Genomic DNA, 21,709 nt, shown 5'->3' with positions numbered 1-21,709 from the left:
AAACTCCCAGCCTGGTTCATTACTCAAAACCGCAATCATGGGTAAGACTGGTGATCTGACTGCTGGCCAGAAGGCTGTGATTGACACACTCAAGCAAGAGGGTAAGACACAGAAAGAAATTTCTGAACGAACAGGCTGTTCCCAGAGTGCTGTATCAAGGCACCTCTGTGGGAAGGAAAAAGTGTGGCAGAAAATGCCGCACAATGAGAAGAGGTGACCGGACCCTGAGGAAGATTGTGGGAAAGGACCGATTCCAGACCTTGGGGGACCTGCGGAAGCAGTGGACTGAGTCTGGAGTAGAAACATCCAGAGCCACCGTGTACAGGCGTGTGCAGGAAATGGGCTACAGGTGCCGCATTCCCCAGGTAAAGCCACTTTTGAACCAGAAACGGCGACGGAAGCGCCTGACCTGGGCTACAGAGAAGCAGCACTGGACTGTGGTACTTTTTTCGGATGAAAGCAAATTTTGCATGTCATTCGGAAATCAAGGTGCCAGAGTCTGGAGGAAGACTGGGGAGAGGGAAATGCCTGAAGTCCAGTGTCAAGTACCCAGTCAGTGATGGTCTGGGGTGCCATGTCAGCTGCTGGTGTTGGTCCACTGTGTTTTATCAAGGGCAGGATCAATGCAGCTAGCTATCAGGAGATTTTGGAGCACTTCATGCTTCCATCTGCTGAAAAGCTTTATGGAGATGAAGATTTCATTTTTCAGCACGACCTGGCACCTGCTAACAGTGCCAAAACCACTGGTAAATGGTTTACTGACCATGGTATTACTGTGCTCAATTGGCCTGCCAACTCTCCTGACCTGAACCCCACAGAGAATCTGTGGGATATTGTGAAGAGAAAGTTGAGACGCAAGACCCAACACTCTGGATGAGCTTAAGGCCGCTATCGAAGCATCCTGGGCCTCCATAACACCTCAGCTGTGCCACAGGCTGATTGCCTCCATGCCACGCCGCATTGAAGCAGTCATTTCTGCAAAAGGATTCCCGACCAAGTATTGAGTGCATAACTGAACATAATTATTTGAAGGTTGACTTTTTTTGGTATTAAAAACACTTTTCTTTTATTGGTCGGATGAAATATGCAAATTTTTTTGAGAATTTTGGGTTTTCATGAGCTGTATGCCAAAATCATCATTAAAACAATAAAAGGCTTGGACTACTTCAGTTGTGTGTAATGAATCTAAAATATATAAAAGTCTAATGTTTATCAGTACATTACAGAAAATAATGAACTTTTTCACAATATGCTAATTTTTTTGAGAAGGACCTGTATATGTAATCAATAAGAATTACTTATTAAGGTTGTATTGGAGCTGTGATTCTTTATGAAACCAGGCACAGTGGCTACCCAGACCCCAAACCTACTTCAGATCTAGTGATTTTTTTTTAAATAAGTAAAAAAAAAAGTCTCTCTTTGGGCGACAGGGTGCTAACATTTATACCTGTACATATACAATGCACGTAAATCTGTATTTAAAAATAATCAAACCAAGATATTGCGATACAGGAAGGGGAGTACTATCAAACTGTATTAGAGTTTATCTTCCATTTGAAGGATTTTTATGAAATTCCTTGGCAGTTTTAACTGGATCATAACTTTTGCCTACATATGCAGCAGTCCTGGACAGGTGTTGTACTTTCTCCTGAATGTGTATTCATTATGCTCTTTCCTAACTATTCAATGCAATGTGATGCAATAATTTTTTTTAACAAGCAAAGATGCGATTTTCCCTGTTATGCATAAGTCACTTCTTCCATCCATGCCTGGCCACACCCCTCGAGATTTCACCTGGGAGCTGCCAGTGAGTACTCACTGCATGGCCGGCGGTTGTCGCTCCACTTCGGAGAATCAATTCATCACAGCGGTGACAGAATGAAGATGCTCCATCAGCTGGCGTCTGTCTTCAGATCTTCTGTGGGAACTGTCCCAGATCCATAATCCATACCTCTTACAAGTCATTCATGTAAAAATGTTTTAACATGTAATTCAAACTTCTGCACCACATCTTACAGCACAGGGTTAATGGATGCATCAGTTCGTGTGATACGGAATACATCTATCAAGCTAATGCAATGATACCGGAGGCTGCAGAAACATAAATTAGGAAGAAGGCTTATACAAGAACACTTGAGTAATATTGCTTGAAATACACTATAAACCAAAAACATTGTTCCCAAACCAAAGGCCAAGAAAGAACAGTTTACAAGAGGCACCCAATGACCCCAACACTCCTCCATACTTGTTTTAAGTTAAGTTGGCAGTGACATTTCGCTTCCTAGCTATTCTACCATATATGCAGTAGCAAACCACTAGCAGCAGGAGTGAAAAGAAAGCACAGGAAACACATTCAGTGTTGGCTGTTTTTATTAATCCATTGTATTTATACAAATTCCGTATACCAGACACATTTTAAACAAACTACCTTCACACGAGAACCAAACTTTTTTTTGACATTTGATAACATCTCTGCCAACTTAACTTATGTACACTACAGGGCAGGGATTACATAGCTGACGACTGACAAGCTGCAAAAACACTGACCATTCAAAGTCGGAGAAAAAGGACACTTCTGTAGCACAGCACAGGAACGAAATGGGCCTACATTTATGGTTTTATTCATCCTTCAGTTAATCAGAAATGTTCAGGTGCCGGTACCATAACTTTATGCTTGAACCCAAGTCCCTACTTTCAGCTGGAATGACACAAAAAAACGAGATGAGAGACAAGGACACGAACATGTAGATTCTAACTGTGGAATTAACTTTCATTGGCCAATGGTGAGAAGTTCTAGATGAAGATAAATTACTGTCAATAAGCATTAACAGATAACACCTTTCCTCTGCTCCTGGATTTGAAAACTGCAAATTAGCCATCAAGAAATTATATATATTAATGACTTTAGCAGAAACCCATAAATCAGTGAAAGCAAATACTGATATTTTATAAAATTAATTCATGACAAAACTGCCCTCTCAACACATTGACCTACACTGGAAAGAAAAAAAATTCTGAAATGATAGGCATAACCGAGTGAGAATACATTTCTGCTTTTTATGTCGACAAAAGCAATCGAGATGACCAACATGTAAAAATGTCTTACAGATAACTGTATATAAAAAAGCCAAAATGTCCTTGCTATATGAAGCAACTAATTTACAAGCGAGTCCAGAGTCTGGCCAAGTCAATCATCTTCTTTTAACCCCTCTTTCATACTGCCAAAAAATCTTTCTGGAAACATTTTGATTAACTTTACCCTTTCTATTTACCTGTAAGAGAAACTCCTACATGCATTCTGCATTTCCAGAGGTCATTGTTTTAATGAATTTTGGGAGGAGACAAAAAATTAAGAAAATTTTAAAGATCCAAAAAAAAAATCCTCTCCTGAAGCCATTATAAAGTGGGAAACCGCATGAAAGGAAGAAAAAATATGTATGATTTTTCCTGCGAGAGTCATTTCATGTCATTTGTTTACACACAAATACTTTTACAATATTCTGAAAGTAAACAAGAACTCTCGTCTCTCCCTCTGGGTTTTCAGATCCGTGTCTTTTGCCCTCTTCGAAATGAATTAAACATATGCCCCGTTACATTGTATACAAGACTAACAATGGATCAAACCAGGATTTAAAAAAAAGTATATTATATATATATATATAATTTTGTGACTCCTTCAGTTCAGCCTTGTCAGCTCCTACACACACGGAGTATATAGACCATTGGGGAACAGAACAGTAAAAGAAAGGATGGGATTTAAAACTGCTCTCTGAGACGCACACAGAAAAGTACTTAAAAAAAATACAAAAATAAACACGCAGAACATCTGCATCACTGCTTGCTAATTTAGATTTTTTCCATTCTTTTTCTTTTTAATTTTTTTTGTTTTTTTTTTTGTTTTTTTACAAGATTTGCTTCACACTGTAGGTCCAGGCATAGACCAAGTCCATCTCCTCAACAGCACCACAGTTCATTTCCCCTCCATGTCTTAAGATCGCCCCCAGTCTGCGCTTTGCATTCTGTAAGGTTCAAGCACGCAGTGATGCAAAAGAGCGAGTGGATGAGAGTCCGGGTTCACGTCGATCTGCGTCTCCTTTCAAGATGAAGCTTTCATCGCCTTTGAGAAGCAAGTGCTGTCTGTGTTCTGTTATATCTATATACCGCTTGAAGGTTACATCCCACACATCCTCCTTAAATCTTTAGTCACAATCTCCCAGTTAAAATTGGCTTTTGAAAAAAGGCTAACGGACTACAGACGGTTGTTTCTATTCGTTTGTTCTTTAAAACAAAGATGCAGGAAGGAGAGGCAACACAATGGGTAAAGAGCAACTAAATACCTGCCTGAATGCTGCGTTTTCGGGTTTAGCGGGATGCCAGCGGGAAAAAAAAAAGGCAGAAAAGTAAATGTGCTTTTCTTTTGTTTCACTCAAGTAGGAGCATCGATAATGGAATAAAAAATATATACACAGATTGAGATAAGGCGTTCATGGCACCACCGAGCTTGTCTGGGTCGCTTTTTTCCCCAAAGATTTTATTGTTTTTTTTTTTTTTTTTTTAATTAATATTTTTGCTGTAGTCTGACCCCAGTGATGTGGTCTTGTCTCATTTCAGTAAAGGGTGTGGTGCAGGGGGCCTGGTGCAGGATGATCAAAAGGTGACGTCAATCTTATTACTGGTCAGGAAGAAGAGGACGGGGATGGGAGCTCACTGGTCTGACCTGGCCTTCTTTGGACCAGCACCTTTCCTGTGGTGAGAGATGGAACGACATGAGTGAGAGGTAACGCCAGCAAGCTGCTGAGCTCCGCTTAACCGCATCTCTAATTAAATCACTGTAGCTGCAGCAGCGAGGGGCACATGCTTACTTCCCAAATTATACTTCTAAAATATGAGCAATTCTGAGGGACTCACATGTCAGACGAGACTGGCCTTTTCGTGGCAGGTTTAGCAGAAGCGGCATCTTTACTGGACTCTGAAGAAATGAGAGCAAGTAGAGAAATTGGGATATTTGTAGGGTGACCAGATAATCCATGGCAGGGACACTGAGCTAGGACAACTGTGAACCGCCATTTCAATTAAGACGACCTGGATTTCACTTAAGCACAGTTCTTGCTGTGTGATGATCAGTTTCCTATAACCATGCAAGTGTCATTAATGTTAATGTGAAACACCTGGATGAGTCATTGAAGCAAGGAAACTGCAGTTTGTGTGCTTTGACCGGTTCATTTAGCCAAGCACAGGAGCCTTTCAGTTTTAAAGTAGTTTGTAAAGTTGACATGGCTTATCTGGTCACCCTAGACGTATGTACAATAAAAGGTCCACATTCTAACATGCATCATTCCCAAAAGTCCAAGAGATTAAGACTCTTTCAAAAGGCCCTCCTGCAAAAAGCTGCCAGCTTCTCTCAGTAACCAACTCAGCAGCTATAGGGGCTCTGCCTACCTTGCAGCCACCGGACTTGCGTGGCTGGGCCGTAGCCCTTCTCGTTGCGTGCCGCAATGCGGAAGATGATTGCCGGCTTGGTGGTGTAGTCGATGTGGGCGTTGGAGAGGCTGGACGTCTGCACGAGACATGCGGGGCTAGGACCGCAGTAAACGCGCATGAACGCCAGCTGCGCTGGGGCCGAGGCCTTGGGCTCCCCAGCCTGCGTGCTCTGGATGGCCAAGTACACCGAGTACTCGATGATCTTTCCTGACGTCACCGAGGGGGGCTCCCAGGTCAGGTGAGCACCATCTGGGCTCTGGGTGACGGGACAGATGGCGTTTGGTTAAGCCTGATGGCCCATCGGGGGACGCAGCAGAACATGTCTGCGTGCTCCTCGGCCTTACCTTGCTTATCTTGATGGCACAGGGTGCTCCTGGGAAGCCTGGCAGGCAGGTCTTGAAGGCGGAAATCTCAGAAAAGGCCCCGCGGCCACAGGCGTTGATGCCCGAGACGCGGAACTTGTACGCGGTGCCGGGCTGAAGTTCTACCTTCTTCATTTGGAGGTAATCTGGGACAGCTCCCGAATCATCCTGACACACACAAGCCTGCATGTGAGCCCCACACTGCACATCCGTCCTCCCCTTTCCACACCACCATCACAACTGACTTACATCGGTAGCAGGTGCATCGTCTGCCGGCACAAAGTAGTGGGTGACCAACATGTTCGTGACCTTGACAATCCCAACATCGAACCACTGGTTCTCCTTCTTCACTGGGGCCTTCGCAACGGCAGGTGAGGGACTCTGCTTCTAAAAGGTGTCGAAACACAAAACGCCCAGTTAGCCACATGTGTTAAAGTGCTACGATGCTGGCTGGATAATGGCGAGGGGGCATTTCGAAGTTTGTAGTAGAGCATATGCAGGTAACACGGACCTCTGCTGCAGACTCGATGCCATTGGCCACCTCAGCCAGGGCAGTCGCTGCCTGGATCTTAGCCGGACTGGCCACAACCAGGGGTTGTGAAGGTGCAAAGGTGCTTGAGGGGGCCAGACCTGCAGGGGTGATTACTTATCAGCACCTGACACGAAGCGCGAATGTTTTTCTAAACACTGGCCACCACACCGAACGTTCAATTCAACGGTGTGATGGACAGTTGACACCGTCTCGCATGGACACTCACTCTCAGCTGAAGTGCAAGGCAGCAGCCGGGCCACGGCGCTGGAGACTGCAGCTGCCATGTCGCTGTGCCCATTGCTCTCAGAGGCCGGGTCGTTGAGGCTGTCCGCTGGGGCCAGGCCCTCCGTGGGCAGAGCAGCAGCTTGCACACTGAGCTGCTGCTGCTGATGAGCGCTCACTGCGATGACCTGGACCTGGGCCTGGGCCTGTGCTTGGACCTGAGCATGGGCCTGTGCTTGGGCCTGAGCCTGTGCCTGAGCCAGGGCCTGTGCTTGGGCCTGAGCCTGAGCCTGAGCCAGGGCCTGTGCTTGGGCCTGAGCCTGAGCCTGTGCTTGTGCCTGAGCCTGGGCCTCCTGTAGCTGCTGCTGCTGCTGGACCAGGGCAGCCAGCTCCTGCTGTGTCAGCACAATGGGGATAGTGGTGGTCTGCTGGCCGTCATGGCTGGAATCTCCTTCACCTGGCAGTGTGAGAAAACCCAAATGAATGGCTCCCCCGGCACAGACGCAGCGCAGCAGGTGCCCGGTGCCCTGTACTCACTCATGACTGCCTGCTGCGCGGCCTGCAGAACGGCCTGAATGGCCAGCGCCTGGGCCTCCTCGGTGGCTGCGGCCTGAGCAGCGGCTTCGGCGGCCGCCGTCACAGCTAGCTCCTCGGGGGTGAGGCCCGTCACCATCAGCGTGGTGGGCTGCCCTTCGGACATCAGCTCCTGGGGCAGGGTCAGGGTCTGCGGGTCCGCAGAGGCTCCCGCCTCCTCAGCCGCTGGCTCCAGCTGCTTCCCGGCAGAGTGAGGGACAGATTGAGACACGGACAGGGGAGGCCGTTTTCTGCAGCTACATTTCAGCTCAGCAGGGTCTGTAGCGGTTAATTACCACTCTAGTTCATTACTATGGGGAAGGCTGTCTCGTTAAGAGCACAAGCTGCATGGTGATAAAGCTGCAGTACCTCGGCCTGCTCCTCCTGGCCCTGCTGCGTCTCCATGGCCATCGGCAGCTGGTCCACTTCAGCTTGCAGCGCGGCGGCTGCCTCTGCCTCCGCCACGCCCACTGCCTCCTCTTCCATGGATACCACCCCGACAATGGCGTCCTCACCCAGCCCAGCCTGACACTCAGTCTGCATCGGTTCCCCTTCCTCCTCTGGGACGGCGGCGGTGGCAGCCTCTAAGGACCCCTCCTGGGCCTGCTCGGCCATCAGGGCCTGGGGCTGCTCTGGGGCGAGCTCGCCCGAGGCCTCTTCACAGGGAATGCCGGATGCCTCAGTGATGGAGGCGATGGTCTGGAGGGAAGAACCAAAATGAATAAATAACACTTCATTTTTAAGCGGACAAAATGTTTACTATGCCTCAATTTAGATGTTATCCTCTGCAACTGAGACCCAATGTGCACTTGTGTATTCAGAGGGCCCAGCTTGACCACAAGGGGGCAGCAATGTCCTATTTTTAAAAAGCCGACAACCTTGTGTGTTTTTTCCCCCCACATAACACTGGCTGAAGTGGAAGCAAGACAGTTACAGTGCATCTCGCAGTAATTAAATGTGGTGCCGCTTCAGGTCTTACAGGTACTGAAGGTCCGGGTGCAGGAGTGGCATGAGTGACAGTTGTGATGGCCCGGCTCTGAGATACCGTAGAACTGGCTGCTTCAGAGAGCAGTGCAGGAGAGGAGGACGACTCAGGATGGGAGCCATCATCTCCTTCTGCTGTCCCGCTACTCTGCTGAGCTAAACGACCATACAAGTGCAGAGAATGCATGTTAGATTTCAATGTTCTAACATGAAACACATAAGGGTACTTAAAAGGTCCATGTTCAGTTCCACATCCAGCATACCAGCTATTCCAGCACAACCTAAATATCAGTTAGATCCCAAACACTGAGGTACTACAGAAGCTCTGCTTTGAAGGCAGACAACTGCTTGATCCATTTTATGTCACTTAGCTAGCCAGCTGGACCACAGCTTGAGCATGAGTGCTGTGGGGTGCTGGTAGACCCATTTACAGTCAAATTCTCTGTTAGAGGGTAACGTTTTAATGTCCTCATTCATGATTTCAGAAATGCAGTATCAATGGACCTAATTAAGTAGAGAGAAGCACATATCATTGACATTGTGGACTTAATCTGAACTGTTCACATTTCATTGGGAGGATTAATCGACACGCCAGGGTTTTTAGAGATGGGTGGTCAGAGCCGCATAACTTAACCAAATGGTACAAAGCCTTTAAAAAAGGCCAACACCCCCACTTTTTCTCCATGCTAAAATTACCTGTGCTTTCTCCAGCGTCCATGCTGGAGGTGGCCGTCGTGGCCGTATTGGTGGTGCCTGTCTCGTGGGTCTCACAGGGGGGGTTGGAGCACACCCTCTGCACCGTGCCAGTCTGGTTGGCACCCATGCTGGCAGAAGCAGTGGTGGCCGTACTGGTGGTGCCTGTCTCGTGGGTCTCACAGGGGGGGTTGGAGCACACCCTCTGCACCGTGCCAGTCTGGTTGACACCCATGCTGGCAGAAGCAGTGGTGGCTGTACTGGTGGTGCCTGTCTCGTGGGTCTCACAGGGGGGGTTGGAGCACACCCTCTGCACCGTGCCAGTCTGGTTGGCACCCATGCTGGCAGAAGCAGTGGTGGCCGTACTGGTGGTGCCTGTCTCGTGGGTCTCACAGGGGGGGTTGGAGCACACCCTCTGCACCGTGCCAGTCTGGTTGGCACCCATGCTGGCAGAAGCAGTGGTGGCCGTACTGGTGGTGCCTGTCTCGTGGGTCTCACAGGGGGGGTTGGAGCACACCCTCTGCACCGTGCCAGTCTGGTTGGCACCCATGCTGGCAGAAGCAGTGGTGGCCGTACTGGTGGTGCCTGTCTCGTGGGTCTCACAGGGGGGGTTGGAGCACACCCTCTGCACCGTGCCAGTCTGGTTGGCACCCATGCTGGCAGAAGCAGTGGTGGCCGTACTGGTGGTGCCTGTCTCGTGGGTCTCACAGGGGGGGTTGGAGCACACCCTCTGCACTGTCTGGCCGCTACCCATGCTAGAAGCTTCCTGGGTGGTAGTGTTGGTGGTGCCCGTTTCATGAGTCTCACAAGGGGGATTGGAACAAACTTCTTGCTCTTTCTCAGAGGGCGTCTGTGAGATGGGACATGAGGCACTGCTGATGGACCTGCGGTTCTCCAGAGAAGACTGAGAGCTCTGCACGGTGCCTGTCTGGTCAGAGCCCATGTTGGCATGCGCCGTGGTGGAAGTGTTTGTGGTGCCAGTACGCAGATTCTCTGGGTGCAAAACACCAGAGCCAGTGCCAGCTTCAGAAGTGGAGGTCTGAGGAGATGCTGCATCGGCAGGGGGACACTGGGACCCCGACTGACTCTGGACAGTACCCATCTTGTCAGAGCCCATGTTGGAACTGGCTGTGGTTGCGGTGTTGGTGGTTCCTGTTTCATGGGTCTCTGAAGGGGGGTTGGAGCACACCTGCTGAACCCCACCCATGCTGGCAGAAGCAGTGGTGGCCGTGTTGGTGGTTCCTGTCTCGTGGGTCTCACAGGGGGGGTTGGAGCACACCTGCTGGACCCCACCCATGCTGGCAGAAGCAGTGGTGGCCGTGTTGGTGGTTCCTGTCTCGTGGGTCTCACAGGGGGGGTTGGAGCACACCTGCTGGACCCCACCCATGCTGGCAGAAGCAGTGGTGGCCGTGTTGGTGGTTCCTGTCTCGTGGGTCTCACAGGGGGGGTTGGAGCACACCTGCTGGACCCCACCCATGCTGGCAGAAGCAGTGGTGGCCGTGTTGGTGGTTCCTGTCTCGTGGGTCTCACAGGGGGGGTTGGAACAGACCAAGGTAACGGTACCAGGCATGTCCGCCCCAGCTTCAGCAGCAATGGGCTGCTCAGAGGTGGGGGAAGCCAGGATGGAGACAGGCAGCTCCTGCACAGGCTGAGCCTCCACCCCACTAGGTGTAGTTATCAAGGTTACCTGGGTCGGCTGATTCACTGACTGCAAGGAAAACAGGACCAAAAACAGGCTGGAGTTCTATAGATCTCACCACCTTAGACATTTTGTGTACTAAGAACGCAGAGCTAGTGTTTTATAGCCAACTCATATCGGGGAACACACACACAGAAACATCCAGTAAGACATGCTGTTAAAGGCAAGAAAATGACAGAGAAACTCCATGTCAGATTTAACAGGCACGTGATTTAAATTCTATAAAGATAAATATGTTAGCATCCTTAACCAAATAACCTTAAGAATTACTCAAGAACACTTTCACTGCATGACCAGTTCAGGATACTGTATAGCCTTTCGACCAACTGAGCACATTAAATTATGCAGCAAAATACCAGCCAACACAAATGAAAACTACCATCAGTTTTGGTTTACCAAGGGATGCGAGTCAACTGCATTTCGAACCACCATTATATAATGCACTGCCTAAAATTATAATCTGCTACTCAGACTGCATCTCTGATATTTTCAAAAGAGAATAAAAATAAGTAACCATAAGCAGTCATACCTGCATGGTGATGGTTGGGGTGGACAGTGGGGTCGCTGAGGTCAAGCTGGTCTGGGCGGCGGACACAGTGATGGCAGCCGGATTAATGACCTGGCTGGACAGCGTGGCAATAGTGCCTAGGGTGGTGATGGGTGTGGCAAGGGATGAATTGGCACTAGCGACACTGCCGCCTGCTAGGGAAGTGGAAACCGTGCCTGTCACTGTCCCGAGAGTTGTCACACCTAAAACGCCAAGGGGGAAGAACCACGTTTATAGCAAAACTCCCCGACTCCTCCAACGAATATAAAAGCAAGCTTCAGAGCAGCAAAAGCTCTCCATAGACATACCGTATGACAAATCACTTTAAAAGTATTTTTCCCCCCCATTGTGATGCGATTTATTTGGTTGAGTAAAAACAGAATCTTTACCAGTCGTTCCCTTGACGACAAGTGTGGTTACGGTTGGCTTGACAGCTGATACTGTTACAGGGGTTACAAGACGGACCCCGCCCATCGGCACAGTTCGAAGAATAGTGCCTGGCTGCCCTGGATGACCCTTCAAAACCACCTGAAAGTAGAAGGGGACGCATTCAAAGTCAAACTAGGGACGTTTACAAAGGCTGATCACAAATCACTCCAATGTACAAGTTAAGCAGCATATGGGGAGATAATGACATACATCTTCTAGATAAGAGACTGAAGTGTCAATGGAAAAAATGCAACATTTGTTCCAGCCAGCAGGAAATTACAAATTACACATTCTCCCTGGGGGGGGGCGGCGGGGGCGACTGCAGCAGTCAAGACACCCAAGCATGAAGCATGAGACTTTGCTTTTTTGTAAAAACAGATAATATAAATGAGCTTAAAGCATGCCTTTATCAATTTTATCAAACGCCAAAGTACACTGGATTGATATTTCAACACCACAAATCTCTAGAACTCCTTCTGTGGCATAGCATGGTGTGGCAATTTAGGCTAATTATTTTACGAAGGGAAGAGATGCCAAATTTGGGTACAGGTGTAATGTGAAATTTAAAATTATTATTAAAAAGAGAGATAGCTCACATCTCCAGGATGGGAAGGTAAAACCCCAACTCAATGGTTTGTGCGGACTCAATGGACCCAGTTTCCTCCCACAGTCCAAAAGGCACGAGTGACTGGCTAACTGAGGTCTCTAAAACTACAGTATGCATGTGCCCTATGATAGACTGCCATCCCATCCAGGGTCAAAGACCGCCGGAGACAGGCTCCGGGGCCCACATGAACCCATAATGGATGGAGGAATATGGATGTGCTAAGTACCTGCGTTACCCCTTGCTGACCAGGCCCGGTTCCCAGCTTCGGCATGGCAGTGATGATCTTGCCAGGAGTCCCAGTGCCGGCAGTCATCATCTTGGTGGTGATAATCGTGATGGGCGACTTGATCCCAGTGCTGCTAGTCACTCCCGCTGAAGGAGAGAAGCAGCTTTCAGCTTTAAGCGAGAAACCCCTGGAAATTTGCAATATGGAAGCGGCGAGGCTTCAAGCAGCAGCGCTCACCTGTCGCACCTGGTTGGGTCATGATGGCCGACATAGGAATGGTCTTAATGATGGTGGTGGTGCCTGGCTTGCTGGTGGTAGTGGGGGACACGCTGCTGATCCCCAGGATGGTGGGCTTGCTCCCAGTACCACCGGCCTGCGTGGTGGTGATGATGGTGGTGGGCTTGCCATCTGCTGAGGTCACCAGCTTGAGGATGGTTCCGGCTGGTAAAGGGCCCTTTGTCTGAACGGAGGGAAGGACGGGGTCAGAGTTCAAGGACAAGGTCAAGATGTAGTGCGTCACCCCAGGCTGACCAGTCCCAATGACAGGAACATAAACAGCACAGTGTGACCCCAGCAATGTGTGATGTCCCTGTAATGAATGGGGGAGGTGCCTAAAGGGAGACTGGCCGTCTGACTAATCTGAATAATGTTCCTGGATGACCTTGTGCTAAAACTCTCTCCATTTGCCAGCGAGCTTTGTAAACAATTTTAATTTGAACAGCAGGTTAACCAGAAATATGCTCACCTGAATGATCTGGGTGACGGGGCTGGTGGAAGCCTGACCAGTCACAGCTGAGGTCTGCACTGGCTTTGACTGCACCATGGACATTACTTTTCCAATATTAGAGATCTGCACGAGGAAAATGAGGCAGGATGGGCCATTAGCAGCAGCATCCAACCCAACGCTACGTCAACTTTCAGTCCGGCGCTCTACATACCAGAGTCCCACCTCCTCCCATGGTGAGAGGACTCTTCACCAGAGTGATGGTCTTGGTGACACCACCCACCACAGTGGTGACGACCTGGGCTTGCTGGGCGACGGTGACAGTTCCGGATTTGTGAACGGTGATTATTGGGCGCGTGGGTGTGTTGGGCGTGGCGACGGCAGAGGTGCCAACCTGAGCCGCGGCGGTCTTCAGCATCCGGGTAGCGGGGTTGCTCACCTGGGGGCATTAATCACATACACAGGCCTGATCACAGCCATCATACGCTGAAGAAAAAAAAATCCAGTTGCTATTTTTAAGACCAAAACATGTGCTCGGCAAATATGGAGAACTATTTGCTGGGGTTTATTTAAGACACTTGTAATCTGCTCGGCAATATTTTCAGCTCAATACATCTATTTCTGATATTCTGCCGTTACTTGACACCACGGCCAGAGATACTTGAGCCAGTTTAGTGGCACATGCAACAGAAAGACTCCCTCCTACACTCTGCCTTAACATCCAGTCATCTAACAAAGCTGCTGTGCACAGCCTCCGTAGTTTCCGGTAGCAAGTAATAAGGCCAGTGGTCCCAGAGCACGTCGAAACACGCGTGTAGGTAACACAGGACTAACACGCTTACCATGACAGGTGAAGCCACTTTGACCGTGGCTGGCAGTGTGGTAGAACCTGGGGTCATCGCCACCGTTTTGACAATGGTGGTGCCGGCTGGCACATTAAGCATGGTGGGCGCCGAGGAGGGTGGGATTTTCTGGGTGGCAGCCGCCGCTGCGGCGAGGGCAGCCATGCCACTCATCTGGGGACTGCTCCCAATTGGCTGGAAAAAAGGGCGGCACACCAACAGAACGAATCACATACCTAGGACTGTGACTGTCAATCGTCATACGTGGTGGCGGTTCACAGACTAAACCCTGAACCGCAATCCCGCCCACTTTCAATACCAAGATCAGAAGCACAAGTAGGACACTGGCCATCTCCACATTTGCTAAAACAGGAAAAGGTGCATTTAAAAATGCAGGTACTGCATACCGTTCCTTGAGTGCTCTGTGCAGGGACGACCATGCGGACACTAGCGGGGAGCGATGTCACAGTGACAGGAGATTTACCAGCCTGACTGGCAGGTCGCACAGTGACAATAGAAGTTCCGGCACTGGAGTGGGGTGCCGCAACCTTCAGGATGGCTGAGGAGCACAAAACAGACCATCAGTAGCAAAGGGGGGGGGGGCGGGTTTAATCGGGTCAAGCAAGCCCCAAACCATTTTATGAGGAGCTGGAAGAGATGGGGGCACATACCGGGGCCACGGGCCGTGGAGGCGGCCAAGGGGCTGCCCGGCATGGAGCTCGTGGGTGAAGCCACCTGAGGCACGAGCGTAATGCCGGTGAGCGGGAGGTTCTGCGTGGAGGGAGCAGCAGCGGCCGGCGCGGGACTCTTGGGGGAGTTACTGGGCAGAGATGGCGTCGGGGTGAGGGTTGGTGACGTGGCGGCCGTGGCAGCTGGGATGTCGTACTTCTGCAGCTGCAGCAGGTAGGTGTCGGCCGTGGACACGGGGCCCCAGCTCACCTCCAGGGAGTTGGTGTTGGCGCGGACAAGCTGCACACGCGATGGCGCCGGGGGCTTCTCTGTGACCGACACGAGCACAGCCCTTGTTGGTGCTTCAGGAACAGACTCAGACAGGTCTCACTCTTCCCGCGAGTGCAACCGTAAAACTCACCAGTCTCCAAGTACCAGAGGTCTTTGCAGCAGACCTGGTTGTTCCAGGCCTTGCGGTAGCCATCGCGACCACTCCACACATACAGCCGGGAGTTGATAGCGACAGAACAGTGTCCTGCGCGGGCCCTTGGAATGTTGTCCTCAAGAGTGTCCATCAAAACAGTCTCCCAGCACATAGAGTCTGGAAAAGCAGAGCATATAAATCAGCATTATGTGATATATAATGCAATATCAGCAATCCAAAGGCTACAGTCTCTAAAATGTCTAAAGTGCATTTGCACTAAATATTTTTTTAATTAGACAAACAAATATTTCAGCTGGAGATACAACCATAAGAAAACCAAACTGTGCCAAAACTGATAAGCATTTCCAGTGATTTGTGATCTATCACATTAACTCCTAGGCTAATATTTATGATTTTAAACGGGAAGAGAGGAGAGTGCACAGAGAGAGAGAGAGAGAGAGAGAGAGAGAGAGAGAGAGAGAGAGAGAGAGAGAGACTTACCCAAATTCAGGCAGGCCAGTGTGTTAGTGCACTTCCACTCCTTTTCATGTGTGGCCACTTTTACATCATCCATGACCAGAGGCACCCAGCCCCCAAACACATACATCCTGCAAGGACAGAAGGAATAGCTGAAATCCTTCCATGAGGCCGCCCATCCAGGAGAACCCCAGCTGGGAGAAAACACTCACTTGTTGGTGATGGTGGTGGCGGAGTGCAAGCTGCGGGGCAGGGGAGCTGTACCATTCACCGAGGGCTTGTTCCAGGTGAGCGTGTCTGAAATAAGCGCAAGACATGTGTAAACAGTAGCTAAACAGCAGAAGGTGTATGATGAAAGCATTTAAACTGTTTATTTCCTGATATAAACCATTTCAAAAGGCCACATGGAAAGATTTCCATAAGAACCATTTTGCAGATTTGTTGCATAAACTTCCTCTGACACTTGACTTGAAACGTAACAAAAGATCCAGAGAAAGTATCTTATGGGCCTATATAGGGCACATCACACTTTAGTCAGTCGTGTTTTGAGCTTGCCCTAATTTCCACTTTCCAAAAAATCCTCCAAGATTCAGATTTTCTCCCCTCAGTCTAACATTACATAAGAATACGACCAATTGCTGTGGATTCCACTGGGAGGGCCTAGCAAAGAGCGGAAGGTATAAAAATCTGAGAATGGGTGTACTTTCAAAATAACTGTTTACCTGTCATTAGGCTTCATGACTCAACCTCCTGTACCTGGCGACTTGTATAATCAAGTAAAAATGACTCCCTATGCAGTAGGTCACAGAATTGTCCATTGTAGGGATGGTGGGGGTCTCGTTACGTTGATACGCTTCCAGGGTTCACTATCAAGATGGCTGGAAGACCTCAAGCTCCCTTTCATGCTGTCCTAGCCTCCAACACCTCTCCAGAGTTAAAATGCCAACCCACCATCATCATCAGTCCCCTCACCTATGTCAAGGGTCCAAAGGTCCCCCAGGCGACAGCCGCTCATGCCGCCATAGATGACCAATCGGGACTTCTTGTTGCTTCTGTCTGTGTAGACCACTGCAGTGTGGCTCTCGCGTGGAGGCGGCAACACGCCGTAGGTGATGGGAATGTCCCAACCGGCCACGTTAGAGCCTGGACGCAGCTCCAGAATATACAGGTCGTTCAGATACCTGGGTATACGAGAAGGTCAACGACTCCGCCAGTTTAATACTACGAGGAAGTAGCAACAGTCAAGAATATGACTCTCTTTGCTATACCCCCCATCCCCACCCCTTGTCCTACATCACCTGGGAATGTTGTTTTTGGGATCCTCACTGTCATTGGCCAGCCCACCAAAAAGGTAGCACTTGTTTCCCACCAGTGAGAAGCTGTGTCCAAGACGGGGGCATGGAGGGGGGCCGTTTTTGGGTGCTTTAGGCTTCAATTTTTTCCACTCCCAGCGACTGGCCTAGTCATGGGTAGAGTAGGAACAGGCATATTTTCAACCATCGAATACCCAATTTATACATGCAAACATTACCATAAAAAAATCATCATGAATGACATTAATGTAAAAAGTTCATATGAATTCATATCCAACTAATGAAGCAATGTTACCAATGACTTCTGAGTCATGGCAATTATCCTTTCAGTATGACTTTGGATCCCACTAGACTACAAATGCTCAGTATTGGGGGTTTCAAAAAAAATACTACATTAGATCACTTGTCTCTACCACTGATCCTAAGGCATACAGAAGACAATGTTGTAGCATAACTGTAATATACCTTAAAGCCAATAAACATATATACAGACTTATCCCAGATCACTATAGCTTGGCATTTACCGGAATTAATTATAAAAAATAAAATCACACAGGAGCTGTAAACTCTCACCTGTAGCTCATAGAGATCGTTGCTGTACTTGCCATATTCCACCATGCCCCCAAACACCAGCAGCCGCGTTCCATCACACACAAATCCATACGCAGCACAACCTGGTGGAATGTCACCACGCACTGCTGGTATGAACCACTGGTTTGTGGCTGCAGAGGACAGAGAAAGTGATTTTAGGACATTGGTATAAACATTTCACAACACTAAAGAACATGAGAGATGTATATAACCAGGAAAACAAAATAACTTATTTTTTGCATCACATTTCACATTGCTTGGAATTGATCCTGGATAATTTGATTGGGACTTAAAATTATGACTGTAACAACCAGCATTAAGTTCAAGACTCCAAGTTCACAAAAAGTGCACCCATAATATGCGTTGTTATAACATTGGGGCCAGAACAGGAAACAAGGCTTAAATACATTTTTGTGATCATCTCTGCAGCAGCAAAATGCAAGGACTGAGCAAAGTAGTAACATACCAAGTTAAGAATAATTCTTAACAGTGCTCCCTTTAAGACAACGAAGTTAATATGCTGCAGTGGAGCAGCTGAATGTGCATTAGTGATTTCATTACTAGTTTAGAAATGTTTTTTTCTTTCCTCGATGAGGGAAAAAAATGGACAGCAGTCTCTATTGAGCTGTGAGATTAATAAAGAAAATTAAAGGCAAAGACAGTACGGCAAATGAATGTTAATGTAATCTCACAATGCCCCTTACCATTTTCTTAGCATCAGCAATTTAATCGTAGAAGAAAGCAGCCTTAAAATGTCACCAATTAGATGGTTTGGCACGCACAACTACTTTCAGACTCAGACCGAATTATAATTTGAATCAGTACATAACAAAGAGGTGAGAGCCCACGCTTAAAGTATCCTCCATGCCATGAGAGTCCCGTCTGACTATCATTTTCAGGCTCTCGCGCCCACCACCTTCACATGGTATTAGTAAACAAACAGCGTGCGTCGCGCGCCTTCGTGAAAGCTGACGGCGGCGTACGTAACTTCCTCCATAACGACGACGTTAAAGTTCAATTCAAATCGCACTAGTCTCCTCCACACGAAAAGTGTGTATTCGTCATAAACTTTTCTAAAACGATTAAACATCCGAATGCAGAAATATTCCAGACCCAGTTCGTATTATCAGTTACATATTGCGACCCGGTTATTAGTCATTAGCTCTGAAATGAGATGGCCTTCAAGACCGCCCCTATACTTTAAACTACTACTGCATTTTAATATGTAAATACAGGCATCCATCTGGTCGTTCTGCAATATCTTGGTTGCATGTTCGTAATAGTTTTATCAGTTCATAAATTGTCTCTACGGTTTGCAAACTACCCCAACGCGTTTGATTTAGCTAATTCTAAGTTTATAATGGAATAATGTACATTTGCCTTAAGATTTCTTGCGTGAGCTCGAGTCTGACAGCGTATCAAGCCAAATGCGTGAGTGTTATCAAGCCTGGTAGTATGTTACAATATCTTTAGGTAATACCTGAAAAATATTGTTTTATGCGTCATACCCACCCGATCGTTATTGTAATGTTTAAAGTTTTAGGGAATTTTAATATTTTATAATTGATATTTTAAAGTTGTCAAATAACGTTTACAATGAATAAAGAAATTTATTAAGTTTCATTCATCAATTCACAGCCCTATTCAACTTGGCTAAACCCTAAACTACAGTTGGGGCAAGAGTAATCTTGTTAATTACAATTGCTCATCTACAATCAATAATTAGCAGGTATTACAGTTTATTAGGATACTGGAAATTGTAATAATAAATAAACTGATTTGTACGGGGCAAAGCAGTCAACGCCGATGTCGCCCATTTTATTTTAACCCGCCATTTTTCTTTGTATTTCCCCCCACTTTTGAGCAGCCCCAGTGTCCCGCGAGTTACGGGTAAACACAGTTTAACAAATTCAATGCTTGTAACAGTGGGTACAGAATATGCAGAGGCAGCAAATCATCTGGAATGACGGACTCCAGCCGCCGGCGGAACTCGACGGTCCACGCGCCGCGGGTCCGAATAGCGCCGAACCGTCAGCCAATAGCGGCCTCGGCTTTGTTCCGAGGCATAGCCAGCTGATACCGCTGCGCGCACTCGGAGTCGACCGATCGGGAGCGCCGGGCCGGCGCAACGCGTGCCCAGTCCGCCGGAGCGCGCGGGCTACACCACAAGGCGGACTCCGTTTGTGCCTGACTGGTGACAGCCTTAAGTAAAAGGCAAGCAGAAGTATAGGCTTAATTTACACCGCACCGCTGATAAACACATATAGCTGATGGTATACCAAGTGTCCGCACTCGCTAGCTAACTCGCTTAAAGCTTAAATGTTAATCGCCATAAACAAAAAAAAAAACCCCGGTCTTACCTGTGTTATAGACGTGAAGCTCGTCCACAATCCCTTCATTGCCTCCCCCGAAAACAACCATCAGCTCCTTAATAGCGACAGCTCTGTGGCCGTGTCGGGGTCGAGGGACGGGGCCAGACCAGCCCAACACCCGCTTCCACCGTGGTTGCAGAACCGAGCCAGTGGTCCCAGACACCGTGGAACCAGGTGAAGACATTTCGGCTTAAAAAAAGAAAACAACTCCGGTGCTAAAAGGTTTCAAATAGCAGACGTTTAGGAGAATGATACCGTTAGCTAGTTTAGCAATCTAGCCAGAGAAGCAAATTTCACTGTAGCGAACCAACAAAACCGGAGAAAATAAGATCAAATGTAGCTGTCGCTTTTACTCCATGCAAAAACAAAACGGTAGGTAGCTAAAGGTGTTTTTGTGCATAACAGTGCAGCGTACTATCTTGATGTGGTAAATATCAATACGTCCAATCCCATTCAGGAATATGTAAAATCCATGGAAGCCGCCATTTTATTCAGCAGCAGACGCTTTGCAAGAGAGAGAAAAAGCCGGCTAGTGAAGAAGTAAAATCCAGGCTCATTGGCAGATAGAATCATAAGCATCTGGTGCCACTATCGGTCAGCCAAGTCAATGTTTTTCCTTGTATTCAAAAAAGCAGCCGAATCATTTTACCATTCAGTTAGAGCCCACCAGAAGCAAAGCAGTGCCACTCCATGGGAGCCGCCATCTTGTAACAACCAAACAAACCTGCGCCAGGCTAAAAAATGGCGGAGCTAAATGATGTAAAAAAATTCAAAATCTTTCGTGGTTTCATCTGTACACCGATGTTTAAAAACCGTACCGGCCACGTACTGAAATGGCAAATAAGAGTGACAACTGGCGGTTATGTGATGTGAAGGGTTTACAGCGCACTCAGCTCCCAAAACAACCCACTCAGTTTTACTAGGCGCCTAGCTAGCTGCCGCAGAAGGCGATTTTCATGCCTGTCTGGGAGTCGCCATATTGCCAAACAATCCACAACACACAATCCCCTCCTCTCAGAGCAAGAGGGCTTAGATAACAGTGGGCGGTCTCCCTGTTGTACAAAGATACCTAGCTAGCATACATTTTCCCAATGTAAAGTGTCGTCATATACTACCAAGCAATACCATAAATCTACGATCGTTCCTGCTACGATCGTTACTAACCATCTACCAATCTTTAAGAAATGGTGAAAAACAACAATTCAAGCTAACTAAGCTGTTACAAAGTGCTACTCGCTAGCATCACATAGCCAGTTAACAGTATAAGGGTTCAGTGATACATATAGTCGTCGTGCAAAAGAGCAGTTTTATATTTGTGTGATATGGTCAGCGATTTAATGGCATCGACACATTAGTAAGCACTGACTGCATGCCGGAATGAAGCCAAGGCTTAAAATATGTTCTATTCATGCTCTTTCGATGGAAGCAGCCATCTTGCGGACTACTTCTCCCTCAAGAAAAATGGCGGACGTAACGTTTTCCGTAACAAAAAGGCGTAAAATGACAAAACGTGTAGTTGCCACAGCGCAAGGTACTTACTCTTTTGCCTCGTATTTTAGCAAAATATCTCGAGGGTTGGACTTTGTGAAATTAACCCCAGTGATTTTGGTTTGGTTGGGAGAAGCTAAGCCCTCTCATGCCTTCCAGGAAGCCACCATCTTCTTGACACACAAAAATGGCTGGTTAGCTACATTAGCTTAGCACTCACTGTCGCTGCAGCCCTCAACGCAAATGGTGGACAAATAGTGCCGCCGTATAGCTTACATTAACTTCAATAGTTACGACAACTTTGGTCGCTCTGTTGCAACGTTATTACTTGCAACCAGATAAAATCTTCCAAAGAATTTGGCGGACATATCTTGTAAAATGTGCTTATAGTTACTTCAAACAAATACAACTGTGGTTTCCGAATAAAAATGACAAAAGCCGCTTTCTTTACTTA

The 21,709-nt window shown here is 47.8% G+C and overlaps 1 protein-coding gene across 2 annotated transcripts; it reads right to left on the bottom strand.

Annotated features, from left to right (window-relative positions):
- Nucleotides 1-2,352: 2,352 nt before the first annotated feature.
- Nucleotides 2,353-21,454, bottom strand: hcfc1b (host cell factor C1b). 2 transcript variants are annotated; one of them, XM_049017390.1, is made up of 27 exons: nt 19,756-21,454; nt 17,378-17,526; nt 16,790-16,950; nt 16,464-16,672; nt 15,704-15,788; nt 15,516-15,622; nt 15,012-15,191; nt 14,593-14,919; nt 14,329-14,480; nt 13,922-14,116; nt 13,294-13,518; nt 13,101-13,205; nt 12,593-12,815; nt 12,356-12,501; nt 11,483-11,621; nt 11,076-11,296; nt 8,851-10,555; nt 8,150-8,310; nt 7,540-7,869; nt 7,135-7,366; nt 6,602-7,054; nt 6,355-6,473; nt 6,093-6,230; nt 5,826-6,011; nt 5,440-5,737; nt 4,909-4,969; nt 2,353-4,744 (listed from the first exon to the last, which is right to left on the bottom strand). In XM_049017390.1, the coding sequence occupies exons 1-27, from the start codon at nt 19,949-19,951 to the stop codon at nt 4,705-4,707; spliced, it is 6,543 nt and encodes a 2,180-aa protein (XP_048873347.1). In that variant the 5' UTR covers nt 19,952-21,454; the 3' UTR covers nt 2,353-4,704. The 2 variants fall into 2 exon arrangements, with proteins under 2 accessions (XP_048873347.1, XP_048873348.1); XM_049017391.1 differs by having other exon boundaries at nt 12,602-12,815.
- Between the last annotated feature and the right edge of the window lie 255 nt (nt 21,455-21,709).

The sequence above is a fragment of the Brienomyrus brachyistius genome, chromosome 6 (genome assembly GCF_023856365.1).
Source record: "Brienomyrus brachyistius isolate T26 chromosome 6, BBRACH_0.4, whole genome shotgun sequence".
NCBI lineage: Eukaryota > Metazoa > Chordata > Actinopteri > Osteoglossiformes > Mormyridae > Brienomyrus > Brienomyrus brachyistius.
This window is presented reverse-complemented; position numbering and strand designations above follow the sequence as displayed.

Bases quoted from the DNA above. Each gene is read 5' to 3' on its own strand.
- hcfc1b (XM_049017390.1), bottom strand. From the start codon at position 19,951: ATGTCTTCACCTGGTTCCACGGTGTCTGGGACCACTGGCTCGGTTCTG. The intron at 15,789-16,463 runs GTGAGGGGACTG...CGCTTATTTCAG, and splicing joins CCTTTGGACCCTTGACATAG to ACACGCTCACCTGGAACAAG. The intron at 14,117-14,328 runs GTATGCAGTACC...CCTTTTTTCCAG, and splicing joins CACAGAGCACTCAAGGAACG to CCAATTGGGAGCAGTCCCCA.